Below are 18,118 nucleotides of genomic sequence, written 5' to 3'. Positions count from 1 at the left end.
AGACGTAGTTTGCTTTCATGTGGGAAGGACCCCAAATTACTTCCACTGTATTGCTACAGGGTTACTTGTATTCACCGTTTTACTGTCATAACTTGGTTGGAAGAGACTTTGACTTGGTGCAGATCTCAAGTGTAATGATATATTACACTGATGATATTATGTTAATATCAACACTGAAGAACAGGCTAGGGCTGACTTGAATATAGTGGTGGCCCACAGGACCAACAGAGACTGGTTAATAAATCCACCAAAAATCCAGGGCCCTGCTCAAATGGTGGAATTCTTGGGGATAACTTGGGCAGGAGTCACCTGTGACATTCTGCAGGTAACCAAGAATAAGTTGCTGTTGCTACCTACTCTTAAGACTAAGCAGAAGGCCCAATGTTTGGTTGGTCTGTTTGGGTTTTGGAGTCACATATTCCACATATGGGAATTTCGCTAGCTCCCATCCATAAAACCACTCGGAAGAAAACTGCATTCAAATGGGGGCCAAAGCAATGGCAGGCTAAGTCCGAATTACAGAAAGTGGTCTCACTTTCCATGCGTTTAGGCCCTTATGGTCCACATTCAGACAGGATTTTGGAGGTGTCTGCTACACATGCTTATGCAGATCGGAGCTTATGGCGAAAACCTGAAACACTGCCCTATGGCAACCACTGGGATTCTGGACTAGAAAGTGTCCAGATACTGCAGCACGATACATGCCATTTGAAAGGCAATTTCTCACCTGCTATCGGGCATTGAGACTGCCTCAAAGACAGAAGGACATAAAATCATCTTGAGACATGAAATACCCATAATATCTTATGTGATGTCAGAGAAACACTCTAATAAGGAAGGTGGTGCCCAAAATAGCTCCATAGTAAAATGAAAATGGTTCATACAAGAACAAGCTACAGGGAGAATGCAGGGAGGCACCCACCATGTCCACAAGTAGGTAGCCTCTTTTCCCATAGGTCCTACCCTGGAACCACCTGGGAAGCTGTGAGAGCCCACTGCCACATGGACAGTGCCCTGTGAACAACTTTCCGCTGGCCAGCAGAAGGCTGCTTGGTTTATGGATGGCAGTTCCAGGGTACATGAGCAACACTGGATGTGGAAAGCTACTACATTAAGACCAGCAGGTGGAAAGACCCTGATTGAAGACAGTAAGAACAGGTCAGCTGAGCTGCATGCTGCCTTCCTAGCTGTGATGGAAGAATCGGGCAATAGTGAGAGCCCACATATATGGATTTTTACCAATTCATGGGCAGTGGCCAACAGCCTGGCTATATGGTTAGGCAAATGGGCAATGAAAAATTGGACTATTGAGACACTTGTGTGGGGCATGAACCTACAGAAAACATTCTGGAATTTAGAGGATGCCTTAGAATAGGATGTGTTGATGTCCATCAGAAGAATACCTTCCTGGATCAGAAGGCAATTGGAATGAGCAAACGGACCTGTTAGTATGCTCACTTGAGGTCACCAATTGGGTCCATGAAATGAGCAGACATGGTAGTGCTGCAGCAATGCAGAGATGGGCGGAATCTAGACACGTCCCCCTTGCATCCTCTGAGGTACAAAATGCCAGTAAGCAGTGCTCTATTTACCAGCAAGAAAGACAGAGGTTGCAGATGGCTATTGGGCCCATTCCCCAGGGGGAACGGCCTGCACATAGCTGGCAAGTTGATTATATTGGACCAACGACGCTGGTGGCACTGGGTGGCTACAAATGGGCTCTCACAGGCATAGATACTTGCTCTGGACTGGGCTTTGCATATCCTGTGACAGATGCAAATACCAAAAACACCATTAAGAGACTGGAACAAAAGATACTCTGCCAATTTGGGCCACTCAGTTATATTTCATCAGACCAAGGAAAACACAGCCCACAGGCCAAGAACATCGTATTCAATGGACATACCATATTGCATAATACCACCCTCGGTGTAATGGTTTGATAGAGAATTGGAATGCACAATTGAAACATTTGTTATCTAAAACGGGGAGATAAAGGCATGAAGGGCTGGCTCACATGCTTTCATGAGGATGGGCTCACACTCAACATGGGGGTGCAAAGGGAGGGTCATCACTGGACAGATTTCTAAGCTTCTCTGGTAGATTTGGGGAAGAGTGGTGGGGGAGGACGCTGCTGCCACTGTACAGTTCTTCCCCACATCACCTAAAATTGTGTTTTTTCCTGCTGGATGCTGCAATTCCAGGGCCAGGGATGCAGCTCCGGGTGCTAGAAGCAGGGGTGATCCCTAAGCAAGAGACTTTAACTATATCCTTAGACTTATTCCCAAGGGCCTGATGGGATGGATTGTACTTCCCCCCATCTGGCAAATGGGGGTTGACAGTGAATACTGCCATATTGCCTGCTGGTTGAGATAGCCCACTAGTGTTGTACCTATGTAACCCTATACAATATGAATGGGAGTGGACTGAGGGGGATGCACTTGCTAGACTGGTCTTGCTACCAGCAATCTAGAATGACACAGCAGCTGAATCTGATGACCCTTCCCAAGGTGAAAAAATTTGGGTAAAAATAAATGACAATTGGAAGGAAGGAGAAATGAATAGCTCAAAGGAAAGGAATGAATAAATAGGACATGCAGGGAGGAAAATCCAACATCATGCTGCTACCTAGAGAGAAATTCAGAAGCCAGAGAGGGTGAAGCTGAGATGACTTTTGAAGAGCCTGACCAGATCAGATGAATATCTGCAGTAGACCTGAATGGCTGGTACCTAAGTAACCTCACTCTGAGGACTCTTTGCCCCACTGAAAGATTAATTGTTAATGACTGCTTTGGACTGGTAAAATGATTGAAAGGGAGAAGTTAATCCTTCAGGTATGAAAAAGCCAATGTTTAGAAGAACTAGGGGTTGGCCTAGGTGCAGTGAATTCCTTAATATGGCCCTTCTAGCCATAGTCTTTGTAACTCCCAGCAAATGACTGGGTGAAACTATGCAAATGAGGTGCTTGTGGCCCACCAAGGGGATTGGATAGCTTGCTAATAATGTAAATAAGGTACCTGGCACCATTGTGGGAGTGCAACTGTGCAGAAATGTGTATGGAACCCTAACAAGGGGATTGGTCAGTTTTGCCATCCTGCTGGGCTTAAAAGGAGACATGGAGAGAGAGAGAAAGAGAGGGAGAGAGAGAGGAGATAATAACATGGAAGACAGTGAGAGACAGCAGGAACCAGGAGACCAGCATGACATGGCTGTGGTGGGGCTTGCCAACCCACAAAGCTAAGAGGTGTAATACTTGCCCAAGAAGGCCCCAGCAGGGTCTGGCAGCAGAGGGTGAGAAGCTGTCCTGATCGAGGAACTGTGTCCCGAGTTGTACTGTTACTTCCTTAATAAACCACTTAACTGTAAGTACGGTTCATGAGTTCTGATAAAGAGGGAGTTGTACAGCAGTTTGGAAAAGTTGGACATTTGGGACATCTGTAACCTCTACCTCATAGAAACTAGCTTTGTGCTGATCCTTATAAAAGAAATTATTCATTTATGTACACAGGGTTGCTGAGTCGGAACTGACTCGATGGCACCTAACAACATTGGTCCTATCTCCCTCCTAGAGACTAAGCTCGGTAAAGCAGGGCCTGGGCCTGAGCTGTGCCCTGCAGCTCCTCACACATCTTACCGATACACAGAGAAGGTCTGGAAGTGTGTGTGGCCAGATCCCCTTTGGGAGGCTGCTTTCCCGACCCCCTCATGCCTAGCTAGGGCCTATCTCAGTCCTGTACCACATTCCCCATCACAAAAGCCGGATACCCAAAGCACTGGCCAGTAACATAAATGGGAGATGGATGAGAGGGCTTACTGCGTGTTTACTGTAAACCTTAACCAAAATTCTTGAAACGTGTTCTTTCTCCCAAGTCTCCTCTCTTTCAGGCCCTGCTGTCTGGGATTCTTCTCTCCTCTCCTCTTCTGCATGGCCTCTCAAGACCCCTGGATTATCCTGAGCAACTGAACTCTTCCCCTCAGCTCACACTGGCCAGCGCTGGGACCACCCTTTGTTCCTTAAGCCTGCTGCTGTTTATCCTGCGGCCATTCCGGTGTACCCATGCATGTGTCTAACATTTATTAAACATCTCTACCAGTCTTTCTTAAAGTATGGTTCAGAGACAGTTGTGTCAGAATCACCTGGGATGCCTTAGTACGCAGTTCCTGAGCCCCACATCTACTGACTCAGACTCTGGGGGCAGGACAGCACCCACCAGTGCTTGAGAGCCAGTGGCATACATGGTGCCAGGCATGGTCTGCATGCTTCCCTTTCAACAACGCTCAGCAGCCTTCAGCGGGTCCAGGAAAAAGCTCAGATCTTCAGGCGTTTGGGCCTGCATCCATCCTGTAAGAGCTGACCTTGACCCACCAGGGGTCCTAGTCCAGCCGGCCACGTCTCCCCAGTTGGTCCCCACAGCTCTGTGTTCTCTCCTTTTCACCTGTGCTCATCCCTGGCCTTTCAGTAGGCCCCTCATCCTCCTCCCACTATTCAGAATTGGGCTGTCTCCTGGTCACCTCAAATCCTACCAGCACTGCTTGGAGCCCCTGGGCTGGCACTGTCCCTGAATCACACACTTCTTCATTGCTTGTTTCATGATAAAAGTGATCATTATTTCCTGAGTGTACGTATTGTTACTCCAAAGAGATGGCAAGTGTCTATGAACAACGGGGCTATCGCTCTTTTAGTATTCCTCGTAGCAGCTACCAAAACTGTGCCTGACAGTTCTGGGGCTGAGGGAGCGGAGGGAGGGTGCGGGAGGAGGCTAGCAGCGGGGACGCGCCCCTGAGAAGCTCTGTCCCCACTGGATGTGTCTGTCCCCACAGGGCTCCTGGATGGGATTCTGTGGAGCAGATATGGTTTGGGCCAAGGGAAGGAGACAGGCCCACTCTCTGAGAAAAAAGATGGCAGTCCAAGGGAGCAAGAGGAAATCCTGACTCATTTTCCTCGCGGGTTTTTTTAATCCAGTCTTTGGTACTTAAAAACTAGACAGGCTGTAAAAGCAACAGATCTAATGTGAGGACGGCCTCACTGACAGATGATGGTGCACAAAGGACGCACGGCTTCTCCTCCCCGCCACAGCTTCAAACAGATCCTGAGGTAACGGACAGAGAGGTGAGCAGGAACCTGGGAGCCAGGGCCACACCACAGAAGGTCTGTCTCTCCGGTGTACTCTCCTGCCCTCTAGCCTCAGACCTCACTACTTTAGTAACTAGAAAACCATTTATTGTTGGTGTTTTATAAAGGACAGTGAAGGCTACTGGCAGCTCAGTGGTAAGTTCCTAAAAGAGAACTCTATCGTTTCCTCTCCATGTCAGACTTGAAGGCAGTGCATATATTTTCACTTCTCTTCCATGCCGACGTTCTCCGAACACTGTTTTCAGACCTCGGTTTCAAAGACCTCCCCAGTACTGCTCCCCACCCCCAATTCTTCACCATGGCTCTGCAGTTAAGCAGATGGAGGTTGCCTTTTCATTTTGTAACTTCAATTCTCCCACTTAGGAATAGAGGGGCCCCTACTCTACCAACTTAGAACGTCTACCCTTCCTGGAACTCTCTGAATAAATGAACACTGTAAAGGAATGGAAAATGTTACGAACAACAAGAAGCAAAGGACGCACGTGGGCTGTGGAGGAGAAACATGAAACATCAGGTCTCAGAGACAGACGTTAAGGTCTCGGGTCTTGTTCAGGTGCGTGGTATATTTTTGGAAAGCAGCATCTGAGGTACTCAGGAACCACAAGAGCTACCAGCTGATCTCTAGAGTGAAATATAGTTGTGATCCTAGGGTCTGATAAATTTCCTTCTCCCGTCATGCGTCCAGGTTCTTGTTCCAGAAAAGGAGAAAAGAAAGCATTGCCATGCTAAAGACTGTAGGAATATTTTAATTCATATGTTTTAATTATATTATGTAATAATAATATCAGAGTCTATTTTACAAGTTAAATGCAGAGAATGTATGAAATAGAAATGGGGAAAAAACTAAACATGGGTCAGGAACATGAATTTTTCCAAAACCAGGGGCCAAAGGAAGGTGTGTAGCCAGCCCGCAGGGTCCAAGGAGGAGGCAGGGGCAGGTACAGGATTGGCTCATGGTATGTGTTTGCTCCTCTGTGTTTGCACCGGGAAGGGGTCAAGGCACCCCTCCCTGACCTGGTCTGGGGTTGGATGTTTAGTCTGGTCGGTGGAAGATGGCTGTTTGGGACAAAAAAAGCCATCTGGTTACCTACACAGAGCTGGTCCCCTGGTGGCCACAGGTAGTTTTTGCCGTAGAGGGAATCGGGGGTGGAACTGTCAAAAATCGAATGTGTGGAGGAAAGAGTAAACGGTTTCCTCCTCCCCCCAAAAACCCAAACTCTTGAAATGCACACACATTCTTCTCTCAAATGTAGAAAAGTCTCACTCTGGATGTGCTCACAAGAAGATCATCGTCAAAAAATTTTGTTTCTATGATAACATTCCCACTGTAAGAAGAGAAACAGAGGGCAAAAGAAAGAGGGTGTGTCAGGCAACGAGACTGCATTTCCACAAGTGGTTTCTATCTGGGTTTGCTGGGCCCATGGGCATGCACCCCACCTAGATCCGTGGCTTGCGGACATTGAAATCTGACTCCACATGGGGTTAGACATCCTATTTAATCGGATCACGTGACTAGGCTTGACCTCTTCCCGTTCAGGAATCAGAAGAGAGAGCATGTCTTCGTTCCTGGGTACACTCTAAAGCCCTTAGTAGAGTGCTCTGCACACAGGGCGCTTAATAAACACGACTGACTTTCTGATACCCCACTGGAGGCCATACCTGCTAGACTACACACAGAACCTGCAGACATGGGGGCGGGGTGGTATTCCCCCATCACACCTCTCATACCTACTATAGTGGCCAGCTGTGGTCTGGCCTGCCTGTCCGGCATTTGCTCTCCTTTCTTTGGGTAACAGCACCTGGCTCTTCACTTGGGGAGCCATCCTCCCCCAGTCCCTGGGTCAATCAAGTGGCACAGGATGTAATGTGGGCCAAAACTCTCCTCTAAGGAGGATCCTTCCTGCGGCAGCTCCTTGAAGAAACCATCCTGGGATTCCCACCACCTGCATCTCCCGAGCTACCCCTGGTCTCACCCTCGTGCCTTCAACTCTGTTTTGTTCACGTTAGCCAGAGTCTGTCTCTATAGCTTGTAACCAAAAAGCTCTAAACGATACACCTATACTCTGCAGGCTACTGCAGGCAGAGAGAGGGCAAATAGGATCTTGGTGGGTAGGTACCTTGGTGCTCTCATCTGTAAAATGGGAAAGACTGTGAACTCAGTTGAGGCAACTTAAGAATTGTTTTCTGAGGTTCTAAAAAGTGAGATATGGCTTAAATAACCTAAATATGTTATCACAGACTTACTGGTTTTAGTACCTGAGAGAAATCAGGCCTGGCCAGCAGAAGTCAAATGAAGGTTAATAAAATCCTAAAAAACACCCTTCTATACTACACTGGTGGTGTAGTGGCTAAGTGCAACGGCTACTAATCAAAAGGTTGGCAGTTTGAATCCACCAGGTGCTCCTTGAAAACTCTGTGGAGCAGTTCTGCTCTCTTATAGGGTTGCTATGAGTCAAAATTGACCCAATGGTAATAGGTTTTTTTAAAAAAAGTTTTTTTATATTACACTGTGGAGCCCTGGTGCACATGGTTAAGAGCTACAGCTGCTAACCACAAGGTCAGCTGTTTGAATCCACCAGCGGCTCCTTGGAAACCCTATGGGGCAGTTATACTCTGTACTCTCGGGTCGCTATGAGTTGGAATCAAGTCAACAGCAGTGGGTTTATGCTACACTGTACTTTTCCAAGGTAATTAATAACCAGCAGATACACTTTTGCTCATCATTAATTATGAAACAAGTAAATCTGGTACTCAAGATCTCACTGGCTGATTGTTGTTGTTAGCTGCCACTGAGCTGGCTCTGACTCACGGCACCTTTGCATACAGTGGGCCGACATGCGGCCCAGCCCTGCGCCTCCTTCACGGTTGCTGGGCCGACACGCGGCCCGGCCCTGCGCCTCCTTCACGGTTGCCGGTATGTTGAGTCTACTGTAGTGGCTGGCTATCGTGTCCATCCATCTCACTGAGGGTTCTCCTTGTTAGAACGGAAAAATACCCACTGTTGTAATTAAATATCTATTAGATAAAAAGCTACTGAAGACTTAAAAACTAAATAACCTCTATTTATAAATTTAGTGTGGCTTTCACAAAGGATGTGTTTAAAAAGACTATGCAATATTATGTAATTATCTGTGCAAGTAACTCCTTTTTAGGGACTGTTACAAAAACATCTGAAAGACTAACGCATTTTTCCAAGAGAAAATGATAGGTGGGAAGTTACTGACGATGTTTTTGGACAAAGGACAAACTAACTGTTGTTTGGGCAGGAAACATAGATATTGAAATGGTAAATTTTTCTCTGAAACTCTGTAACCGAATATCATCCTCCAAAACGCCATCAGGACTTACCAGATTCTGTCAAAGGCAATCACAGTACAGGGGCTCCCCAAGTGCAGCTGGCAGGTGAGGGGCAAATTAGCATGCTTTGGGTACATATATGGCAGATTTTTCCCACATCACCTTGTTTAATAGAGAGAATTACTAATTTTAAGTTTAAAAATGAGAAGATTAAGGCTTCAAGAGCTAAAGTATATTGCCCAAGATGACACCTAGTCAGGGTGAAATAGGGATTTAAAACCTGGTCTAACCTGAAGTTTTTGACTCTTTCCACTCTAGCATACTGATGCTTCCACATGACAAAAGTCAGTACCTTGTAGAGTAGGATTCCCCAGATACTCTTTTACCCCATTCCTCAACCGGGTCCCTGCCTGCTGAGCTGGCCGAGAGGCCCACCTGCCTGATTTTTAGACATGCTCCGCAATTTCCTGAGACCTGCTCACTCACGTTAAGACGCTCGCTGGCATCATCTGGGACTCGGGTGCTGCCTCTATCAAGGACTGCCAGGTATTTGTGGAGTTAGGGATCACAAAGCCAAACTCGAAGAACCATTCTGAAGGAAGAAGGAAAAGCCGGAGTGAGCAGGAACCCCAGTATAAAGCAGAAGGGCTCTTTGTGCCCCTCCCTAGAGTGAGCCTCTTCTTACCCAGGTGAGAGCCACCCAAGGAAGCTGTCAGAAACCTCCCAGACCAGAGACATAAACATGGGCACAGATGCCCCCTTCGGGCTGTCCTCTGAACCACACCAGGGGCTCGGTTCTTGTGCTTTGGGGTTTGACCGACTGGGACCAGGGAGCTGGATACAGGGTAAGCAAATTTTCTTAAAAGTAGGCTGGGTGTAAATTATAAACAGCAGTACAGAATAGGTCTTTTTCACTTGGAATTTTAGCTCTAAAATACAGCTGTGCACTCTCAGACTTCATGGACTTGCCAGTCAGATCTGTACAATACTGTATGTAGAGCACTGTACTAGGCCCTGATCATAGCCGCGTCCTCCACAGCCACATAAGCCAATGACAACGCCCAGGTCACGGGCATCAGAAATCCTTTGTGGAGGGCCTCACAGCATCTTGTGTTGCCAGCTTTGTTTGTTTTCATTGGGGGGTAGGAATGTTATTACAATCCAAGTTGTGAAATGAATGGTATCAAAGCACTGCTTTGGTTCACTGGGTCCTGCCTTTGTCCCCGCCAAACTAAGCCCTGACTTTAGGGATATTAGCGGCAGAATACCTTCTAGGCATTGCCCTTTGAAGTAAACTTTTTGTTCCAGGCGGAACTTTTCCATTTGCTCTGCTGAAGAGAAGTTCAACTCTCGAGAGACTGCCTTGCACTTGAGGATTTTCTTGGGAACACGGGCTGTAAGAGAAAAGTAAACACTGAAGCCATTCTCAATGAAAACCATACAACCAAGGTGCTTAATGTTTCTGGGGGCCTCTTGCCAGCTGTTTACAGAACACGTCACATGTGTTAAATTCCCATCGAAATCAGATAATATTTTGGTAACTGTCCTTTCCTTTTTAGTTGAAGGCAGAAGTTCCCAATTGGTCAGCTATGTTTGACTGAAAGATCCTCAAGGAACACCAGGTTTAGGGCACCTAAGGGCCTCACTTTGCCTCTCTCATCAGGAAGGTGCTGAATTGGTACCCTCTCTCTGCTCTATTCTGCTGGTTTTAACCCCTTACTTTTCTTTTTCCTTCAGGGAGATAAATGTTCAAACTTTCTTTTGGAAAAAAAAAGGTGACATCTTAGTCTGTATCTTTGGGTATGGACTAATGCTAAAATTTCAGCACAAAGTGAGTTTTGGGAAGTGGAAGAAAGAAACATAAGGAAGGAAGTAGAAATATCAAGCAGCTCAGTGAACCTTGGTGCTGTGCCTTCAGGGTCTCACCCACTATCAGGTCTGCACTAATGATGCCCAAGCACTGCTCCGGCACTGGTCACGCCCCTGTGCAGACAAAGGATTGCAAAGTACCTTCATGCTCCACTCCAGGGACAGACAGGTCTTCTGTTCCTTGCCAGAGTATCTTCCCTGTCTCAGCATCCCGAAGGTTCATCCAATTTCTGATCAAATATGGTTGAAGAAAAATAAGGTACTGAAAGTGACCCCTACTTTGTATTCTGGGTGTCTCACATTTGCTCCTATTAACACTTGTTTACTTTTTATCAAGTCTGCCAAACTGTTACGTACTATGAAAGCAGATAAGAATGTGAAGGAGAGCCCAACAGACATCTAAGGAAAGAAACAGAGACCTAGAGAAGATATTTTAATCTACAATGTAAGAACCGAAAGACTGGATATACCTAGAAATTACAAGAAAGGGGTCGGAAACAGTGCAAAATTTTAAATTCCCTGACAGAATCTGATCAACCAAGATAAAAGACCTAAAGGAACAGACAGCAGAGATACCTGAAGGAAACAACCCAGGCAGATCACCCCCCAGGAAAGACCACAGTTCATAAGCTTCATGCCCAGGCACAGACCTTTCAAACAGCTTTTTAGTGCCCTGCTTTTAAATACGAGAAAACAGCCAAGGACCACCAGAAACTCAAGGAAAGCATTTACTAGGAAGACAGACCAAAACAAAGGGAAAAAAGCAACTAGAGAAAAAAAAAAACTTAGAGGAAGATTGTTGTTGTAGTTGCTGTCAAGTCGGCTTCGACTCTGGCAGTCCTGTGTACAACAGAACAAAACACTGCCCATTCCTGCACTGTCCTCGCCATCACTGGTATGGCTGAGTCCATAGTTGTGGCCCCTGTGTATTCTGAGTGCTGTTCAATCTAGAGGGCTCATCTTCCAGCACTTTACTGGGCAATATTCTGTTGTGACCCACAGGGTTTTCAGTGGCTAATATTCAGAAGTAGATAATCAGACCTTTCTTTGTAGTCTGTCCTAGTCTGGGAGCTCCACTGAAACCTGGCCACCATGAATGGCCCTAGTGGTATTTGAAATACTGGTGGCATAGCTTTCAGTGTCATAGCAACACGCAAGCTGCCACAGTACAACCAACTGATAGACAAGTGGTGGAGAGGAAAATACAGATTTTTTAAAAGGAGCATTAAAAAAAAAACAGACATAGCCTTTACAGACAGAATATAACATACAACCGGATTTTGTCTATTTTGTATGATTCTGATCTTCCTCTGGCTTGATGTTACAACTTAGGAGGCTGGTCAGCTGATACTCTCTTTAGTCAGAAAATGCCTTCTAACTTTAGTAGTTCTATTTTCTAGTTTCTGTATTGTTCATTGATATAGTGAGTGAGTCAATAATACCAATTAAAAAAGGAACTTACAGAGAACAACAACAACAAAAAAAACCTCTTGAAAAGTATACATTTTGATAGCAGAACTGAACAAGTCAACACAAAGGTTGAGTTGAGGAACACTCAGAAAAGGAAAAAGACAACAAGGATAGAAAATAAGAGAGGAAAGGTATAAAAACCAGATGACAGTTTAAGAGGTCTAACATCTAACTATTAGGAGTTCTAGAAAGAACAGAGAACACCATTAATGAATTAATTCAAGAAAAATTTCCAGATTGAAAAGGTCCAGCAAGTGCCCAAGTCATAGTAAACTTGCAGAACACTGAGGATAAAGAGAAGCTTTCAGGAAGGAAAACAGTGAGTCATGTAAATGGTCAAAATCAGGATGGGGAAATAAAATAAGAATGGATCAGACTTTCAACATGAGCCCTGGAGGACTGAAGAAAATAGAGCAGAACCAAACTGAACCATTCCTGAATCAAACTATCTAAAAAACACCAATTTTCTCAAGAAGCAAATGATGATATACTCCATCAAAATGACAAGGAAACTAAGAAGCAAGAGATCTAAACCAAGAGACAGGTGAAGGGAGTCCCCAGAATGATGGTGAAGGAAGATCCCAAGACAACAGCTCGTCAGCAAGCCTGGAGACAGTCCAGGGTCCAGACTAGAGCAGGTCAGAAAGCCCAGGGATATTCACAGAATATCTAATGTGTTTATATTGAAAAGAGATTCATATAACTAGGGGAAAGTCTGGAGTCAAATTAGTGAGAAGTGCCCATGGATTGACAGAGTGGCTGCAACAATGGGCTCAAGCGTTAACAGCGATTGTGAGGATGACACAGGACCGGGCGGTGCTTCATTCTGTTGTACACAGGGTCGCTATGAGTTGGAACCAATTCGACGGCACCTAACAACAACAGAAAACCTACGCAAATGAATTGAAAAAAAAAATTAACAGGGAAAATCAAAAGGGTACTGAAAGGAAAAAGTAGTCACCGTATACTATACAGCTTCATTAAAAACGGTGTTGACGCAGTCAAATTAATAGCTATGGATCCAAAACCATTATCCTGGGAGGATGGGGGGATGAGAAAAGTGTGTATGTGTGATCATGCATGAAATGCTGAGAAAGAACAAAACAGTCATTTTTCCATAGTGGGAAGTCAATAAATAACGTTGAAAACTGAAACATTAAGACATAGTCTCTGGTGGGAACGTAAAATGGTACAACCACTATGGAAAATGATGTGGTACTTCCTCAAAAAGCTAGAAATAGAAATACCACAAGATTCAGCAATCCCACTCCTAGGTATATATCCTAGAGAATTAAGAGCTGTGACACGAATAGACATATGCACACTGTTTCAGTCATTTAGTGGTGCTACAACAGAAATACCACAAGTGGATGGCTTTAACAAAGAGAAATTTATTCTCTCACAGTTTAGGAGGCTAGAAATCCAAATTCAGGGTGCCAGCTCCCGGGGAAGGCTTTCCCTCTATGTTGGCTCTGGGGGAAGGTCCTTGTCATCAATCTCTCCCTGGTCTAGGAGCTTTTCAGTGCAGGAGCCCCGGGTCCAAAGGAGGTGCGCTCCTGGCTCTGCTTTCTTGGTGGTATGAGGTCCCCATGTCTCTCTGCTGGCTTCTCTCTTTTATATTTCAAAAGAGATTGACTTAAAACACAACCTCATTTTGTAGATTGAGTCCTGCCTCATTAATGTAACTGCCGCTAAACTCACCTTATTAACATCATAGAGGTAGGATTAACAACCCAGAAGAAAATCATATCAGATGACAAAGTGGTGGACAATCATACAATAATCATGGACTAGTCAAGTTAACACACATTTTTAGGGGACACAATTCAATCTATAACACACCCATGTTCACTGTAGCATTATTTACAATAGCAAAAAGATGGAAACAGCCTAAGTGCCCATCAACAGACGAATGGATAAACAAACTATGGTACATACATACAAGGAATACTACGCAACATTAAAGAATAACGAATCCGAGAAACATCTCACAACATGGATGAACCTGGAAGACATTATGCTGAGTGAAATAAGTCAAACACAAAAGGACAAATATTTTATGAGACCACTATTGTAAAAAGTCAAGAAAAGGTGTTCACACAGACAGAAACACTCTTTGATGGTTACCAGGGATGGGGGAGTAGGGAAAACCATTAACTAGATAGTAGATACGTACTAACTTTGGTGAAGGGAGAGATAACACACAATATGGAGGAAGTCAGCACAACATAATCAAGGTAAAGGAAGACACTGAAAGGTTTGCAAGGGTAAAAGGCAATGGTAAATACTAATACATATAGAATCCTGCAACAACAGTAATAACAAACAATAATGTACGAGTGGATACATAGGTAGATACGTAAACTGAACACGGGTGGGAGGGCGTACGGAAGTACTCCCATGTATATACATAAGTGTGCACGCTGTAAACGTACCCATGTACGCAATAGTGCACACAGGAAACAGAGACATGCAAACTTCTTAGCCGTAACCACACACATCCAGGGACTGAGTTATGGGGCTTGAGGGCTAAGGACTATAGTCTTGGGGGACATCTAGGTCAACTGGAATATCATAATCCATACGGACAATGTTCTGCATCCTACCTTGGTGAGTAGCAACTGGGGTCCTAAAAGCTTTCGAGTGGTCATCTAAGATACAACAATTGGTCTCTTACTGTCCAGAGCAAAGAAGAGAGAAGAAAACCAAAGACTCAAGGAAATGATCGGCCCAGAAGACTAATGGCTCACATGAACTACAGCCTCCACTAACCTGAGACCAGAACCAGATGGTGCCTGGCTACAACTACCTACTGCTTTGACCAGGACCACAATAGTAGGTAAAGGACAGAGTAGGGGAGAAATACAGTACAAAATTCAAACTCATAAATAAGACCAGACCTACTGGTCTGATAGACACTGGTGGAACCCCCAAGACCACGGCCCTTAGACACCCTTCAAACTTGGAACTGAAATCGCTCCCAGAGATCATATCATAGCCATACAAAAGGTAGGTCTATAAAATGAACAATAACACCAGTGAGGAATGTATATCTCAGAACAATCAACTATAGGAGACCTAAAGGGCATATCTGCCCAAAAGTAAACTTCAGAAGGACGTAGGGGTAGGAAGCTGGGCAAATGGATGTGGGGAACCCAGGGAGGAACGGAGGAGAATGCTGACACAGTCAGGGGTTTGCAACCAATGTCGCAAAACAAGCTGTGTATAAATTGTTGAATGGGAAACGAATTTGCTCTATAAATTTTCACCTAAACAATAATAATAATAAAAAGATGTAGCCCCAGTGTGCTATTTAGAAATATCAAGATAAATACTAAAGAAATCAGTTAAAAATAATTGAAAATATTTTTCTCTGGGGAGCCAAAAATAGGGATGAGAAGTCAGGGAGTGCTGCTTTTCATTAGAAACTGGGTAGAACTATGAACTCTTTAAATGAAGTACTTACATAACTTTGATTTAAAAAAAAAGGACTAAATTAAAAAGATATTTCCAAGTTTTTTTTTAAACAATAAACAAACCATTAAAGGAAAATATTAATAAACTACGCAGAGAGGCTAAGTCTGAGAAAGATGGTTGATATTTGTAAAGAGATTGAGCGTCAGATAAATACAGTCGATATAGTTTACATGCCCTTCTCCTCCCTCCACCCCAGCAACCACACCCTCTTCCTGGCAGCACTCTGGCTCCTCCCCTCATACTACAGCAGTACAAAGAGCAGGGGGTGAGCACACGACCTAGGCTTGGACACCTGGATGCTTTGGTACAGTACCCTGAGGCTCTAGTCACACCAGGACTTGAGGAGCAAGTCAGCAGTTCTTCAGGGTGGGGCAGTAGGGCATGCCAACCTGACCTTCCCTGCTGTGTGGTCATTGCTACAGGTCCCGGTCCTCCAGCTTCCAGTCAGTTCTGAGAGCCCCAGACAGCCTTCCAGTACTTTTCCATTGTTTGGGTAGTTTGCAGTGCAGAACCCTGAGCACTGGTATCACAACTGTAATGGTATTACATCTGGCCCCCTAGAGAGATTCTCTCTAGTTTTTGCTGCTGTATTAGAAAAGTCACAAAGGATAACCAAGGATATCCAGTAGAGTGCCTTGGAACTAACAACACTCTAACTTCCTGTGTCCTCGACCTTCTTGTGCACCATTTGCCTGCATGAACGTACTGTTGCTGTGAGGCTGGTTGTGTGACTGTGCCACGCTCCTCACAGTGTGTGCATATCCTAACATACTGTCCTCATATGCTCATTTCAGCTCCGGATGCTGCTGGTCCTCAACACCCAGTGCTTTCTGTCCTCAGCTTTATACTTCCAAACTCCACATTTTTTGTACAGCCAAATTCAAATGCAAGTCAAAACTTTACATACTTGGCTGAGGCTGTATCTTACAATTCTAATTCCTACAAACATGCTTACCAAGACTGGAGTCATATTAAGAGAAAGTTTCCCCACCAGGAGAAATAAAACAACAGAAACAATCCCTGCTCTATAAAATCCTCTCTGAGCTTGTATCTCAACAGAACCGCCTTCAACATCTAACCTCAAAGTTTTCAGAAGACACAATACTCATTCAACCTGCTTTTTATATACTTTTTACTCTTTCTCTCCAGATAGTCTCCTACCTTCTAGTACAGCAGCATGGACAATATCAGACTTTCCCCAATTAAACAACATAACAAATACACTTCCAAGGTTCTAGGCTCACATCCAGGCAGGGCATTCTAGCAAAACTAATGTGAGAAAAATCCTGTAGACAGGGCTTCCTGCACAAGGCAGCCAACTTTAAGAAAAAGCATTACTGCTACTGGTCTGGGTCTGCAAAGAAATGCTTAGGGCTGGGGCTTACTCTTTAATCTATTAGGTGATAAAAAGAAGAAAGGAAGTCTTACAGCCTTCTCTGATTACTTGGTGGGTAGTGAATGTAAGGTTCCTCCATTTCACAGCAAGGAAGAGAGGCTGCTAAACAGACATGACACTCACAGCCTCTTCTCTTTACAAAGAATCAGGTTAAGGACTAGTTAACTGTCTTCACGGGAAATACGTATTTTTAAAAAATATCCTTGGCTTTCAATGATTAGGCATTCCCTGCAATGAACCCTTACCTGGAAAACTGTCTATTATTGATCTCATTCTAAATCACATACTATTTGATAATCCTAACAAGATTTATAAGTTTTTTATCCTTAATAAATAATACAAAATTGGAGTAATGCAAACAGAGCTCCATTCAGGATATTGAGATGCAGACTACTTAAGACCCCTCTGAGTTCTATAACTTTAGGGGTGAAAAGAAAGGCTCTCAGTTCACAGGAGGGTTGCAGTCCTTTGGGAACAGTTTCATAAACCATAAAAATGCAAATCCATGACAGTCTATTAGCACAAAGAAATAGAAACTAAAGTAGGTGTCTTAACAACGAGAAAAGCTGGTCCTCAAGAGGAAATGAATTTGGTTAAAAATGTTAGAAATGAAAGGCAAATTCTGATGACAGGTAATTATCTGGTTGAACACTTTTGTTTTAGCAGCTTTTTGCTAACCGGATTTTTCAGAGGAAAAGAGAGCCTGAGTTTTAAGACTCAAAGGTCAAGTCACTTCCAATCTGGAGAGGAGAGGATTAGGTGGACAAGCTTTAAAGGAGGGGGTTGGAGAACTATTTATAAATACTACCTTCTGGGTCAGCCAGGTCTTTTCTCATTTCAAAGCTCCCTGGTCGTTTATGTGTAGGGTGAGCACAGAGGAACACAATTATTTTGTTATTTCACTACAGGCTGCCCCTGAATCACAAACGAGTTCCCTTCCTAAATCTGTCCTTAAGTGGAATTTGTACATAAGTCAGAATAGTTAGGTACCGTTGGTATCTAATATCAGTTAGTCAAATGTTTGTCTTGGTATACAGCATATAGTGTACCTTTCTATGGATAAAAAACATTTAAGAAACACTTCCAGATACACTAAAATGCTTCTAACATTATACAGTAATAACAACAATAATATAATGTTTTGATGCACGTTGCAAAGTAGTGCCTGTTTGTTATTATGAACCATTGTATGTACCTCGAATTTTTAATACAATAGGCTTTTTGGGGGTTGGTTACTACGGGATGCACATAAACCAGATATTCGTAACCTAGGGACTCCCTGTATTTCCTTCGCTCTAGGAAGCCTCCTTGCTGAGGGTGAGCTGGCCCTGGCACTCTCTGGTTCGGACCCAGGCAGACACAACGAAGCACTCTCATACATAAAAATGCGAGCATCTCAAAAATAAGCTTCAGAGAGAAATCAAGAGTTTGCAAAATATCAAGCCTTGGGAAAGGTAAAAAAGGAAGTAAACGAA

General features: G+C 44.2%; 1 protein-coding gene across 1 annotated transcript in view; it reads right to left on the bottom strand.

Moving 5' to 3' along the window:
• Positions 1-5,875: 5,875 nt before the first annotated feature.
• Positions 5,876-18,118, bottom strand: part of PDE6D (phosphodiesterase 6D) — a 54,067-nt gene continuing 41,824 nt past the window's right edge. Inside the window, exons 2-5 of the mRNA XM_003417914.4 lie at positions 10,442-10,530; positions 9,700-9,825; positions 8,918-9,023; positions 5,876-6,459 (exon numbers count right to left, since the gene is read on the bottom strand). Of these exons, the coding sequence (XP_003417962.2) occupies positions 6,378-6,459; positions 8,918-9,023; positions 9,700-9,825; positions 10,442-10,530 (403 nt within the window). The 3' untranslated portion in view covers positions 5,876-6,377. The remainder of the gene's footprint in view (positions 6,460-8,917; positions 9,024-9,699; positions 9,826-10,441; positions 10,531-18,118) is intronic.

This window comes from Loxodonta africana, chromosome 6 (genome assembly GCF_030014295.1).
Source record: "Loxodonta africana isolate mLoxAfr1 chromosome 6, mLoxAfr1.hap2, whole genome shotgun sequence".
Classification (NCBI taxonomy): Eukaryota; Metazoa; Chordata; class Mammalia; order Proboscidea; family Elephantidae; genus Loxodonta; species Loxodonta africana.
Note: the sequence above shows the minus strand (reverse complement) of the source record. Positions and strands in the feature narration are given on the sequence as shown.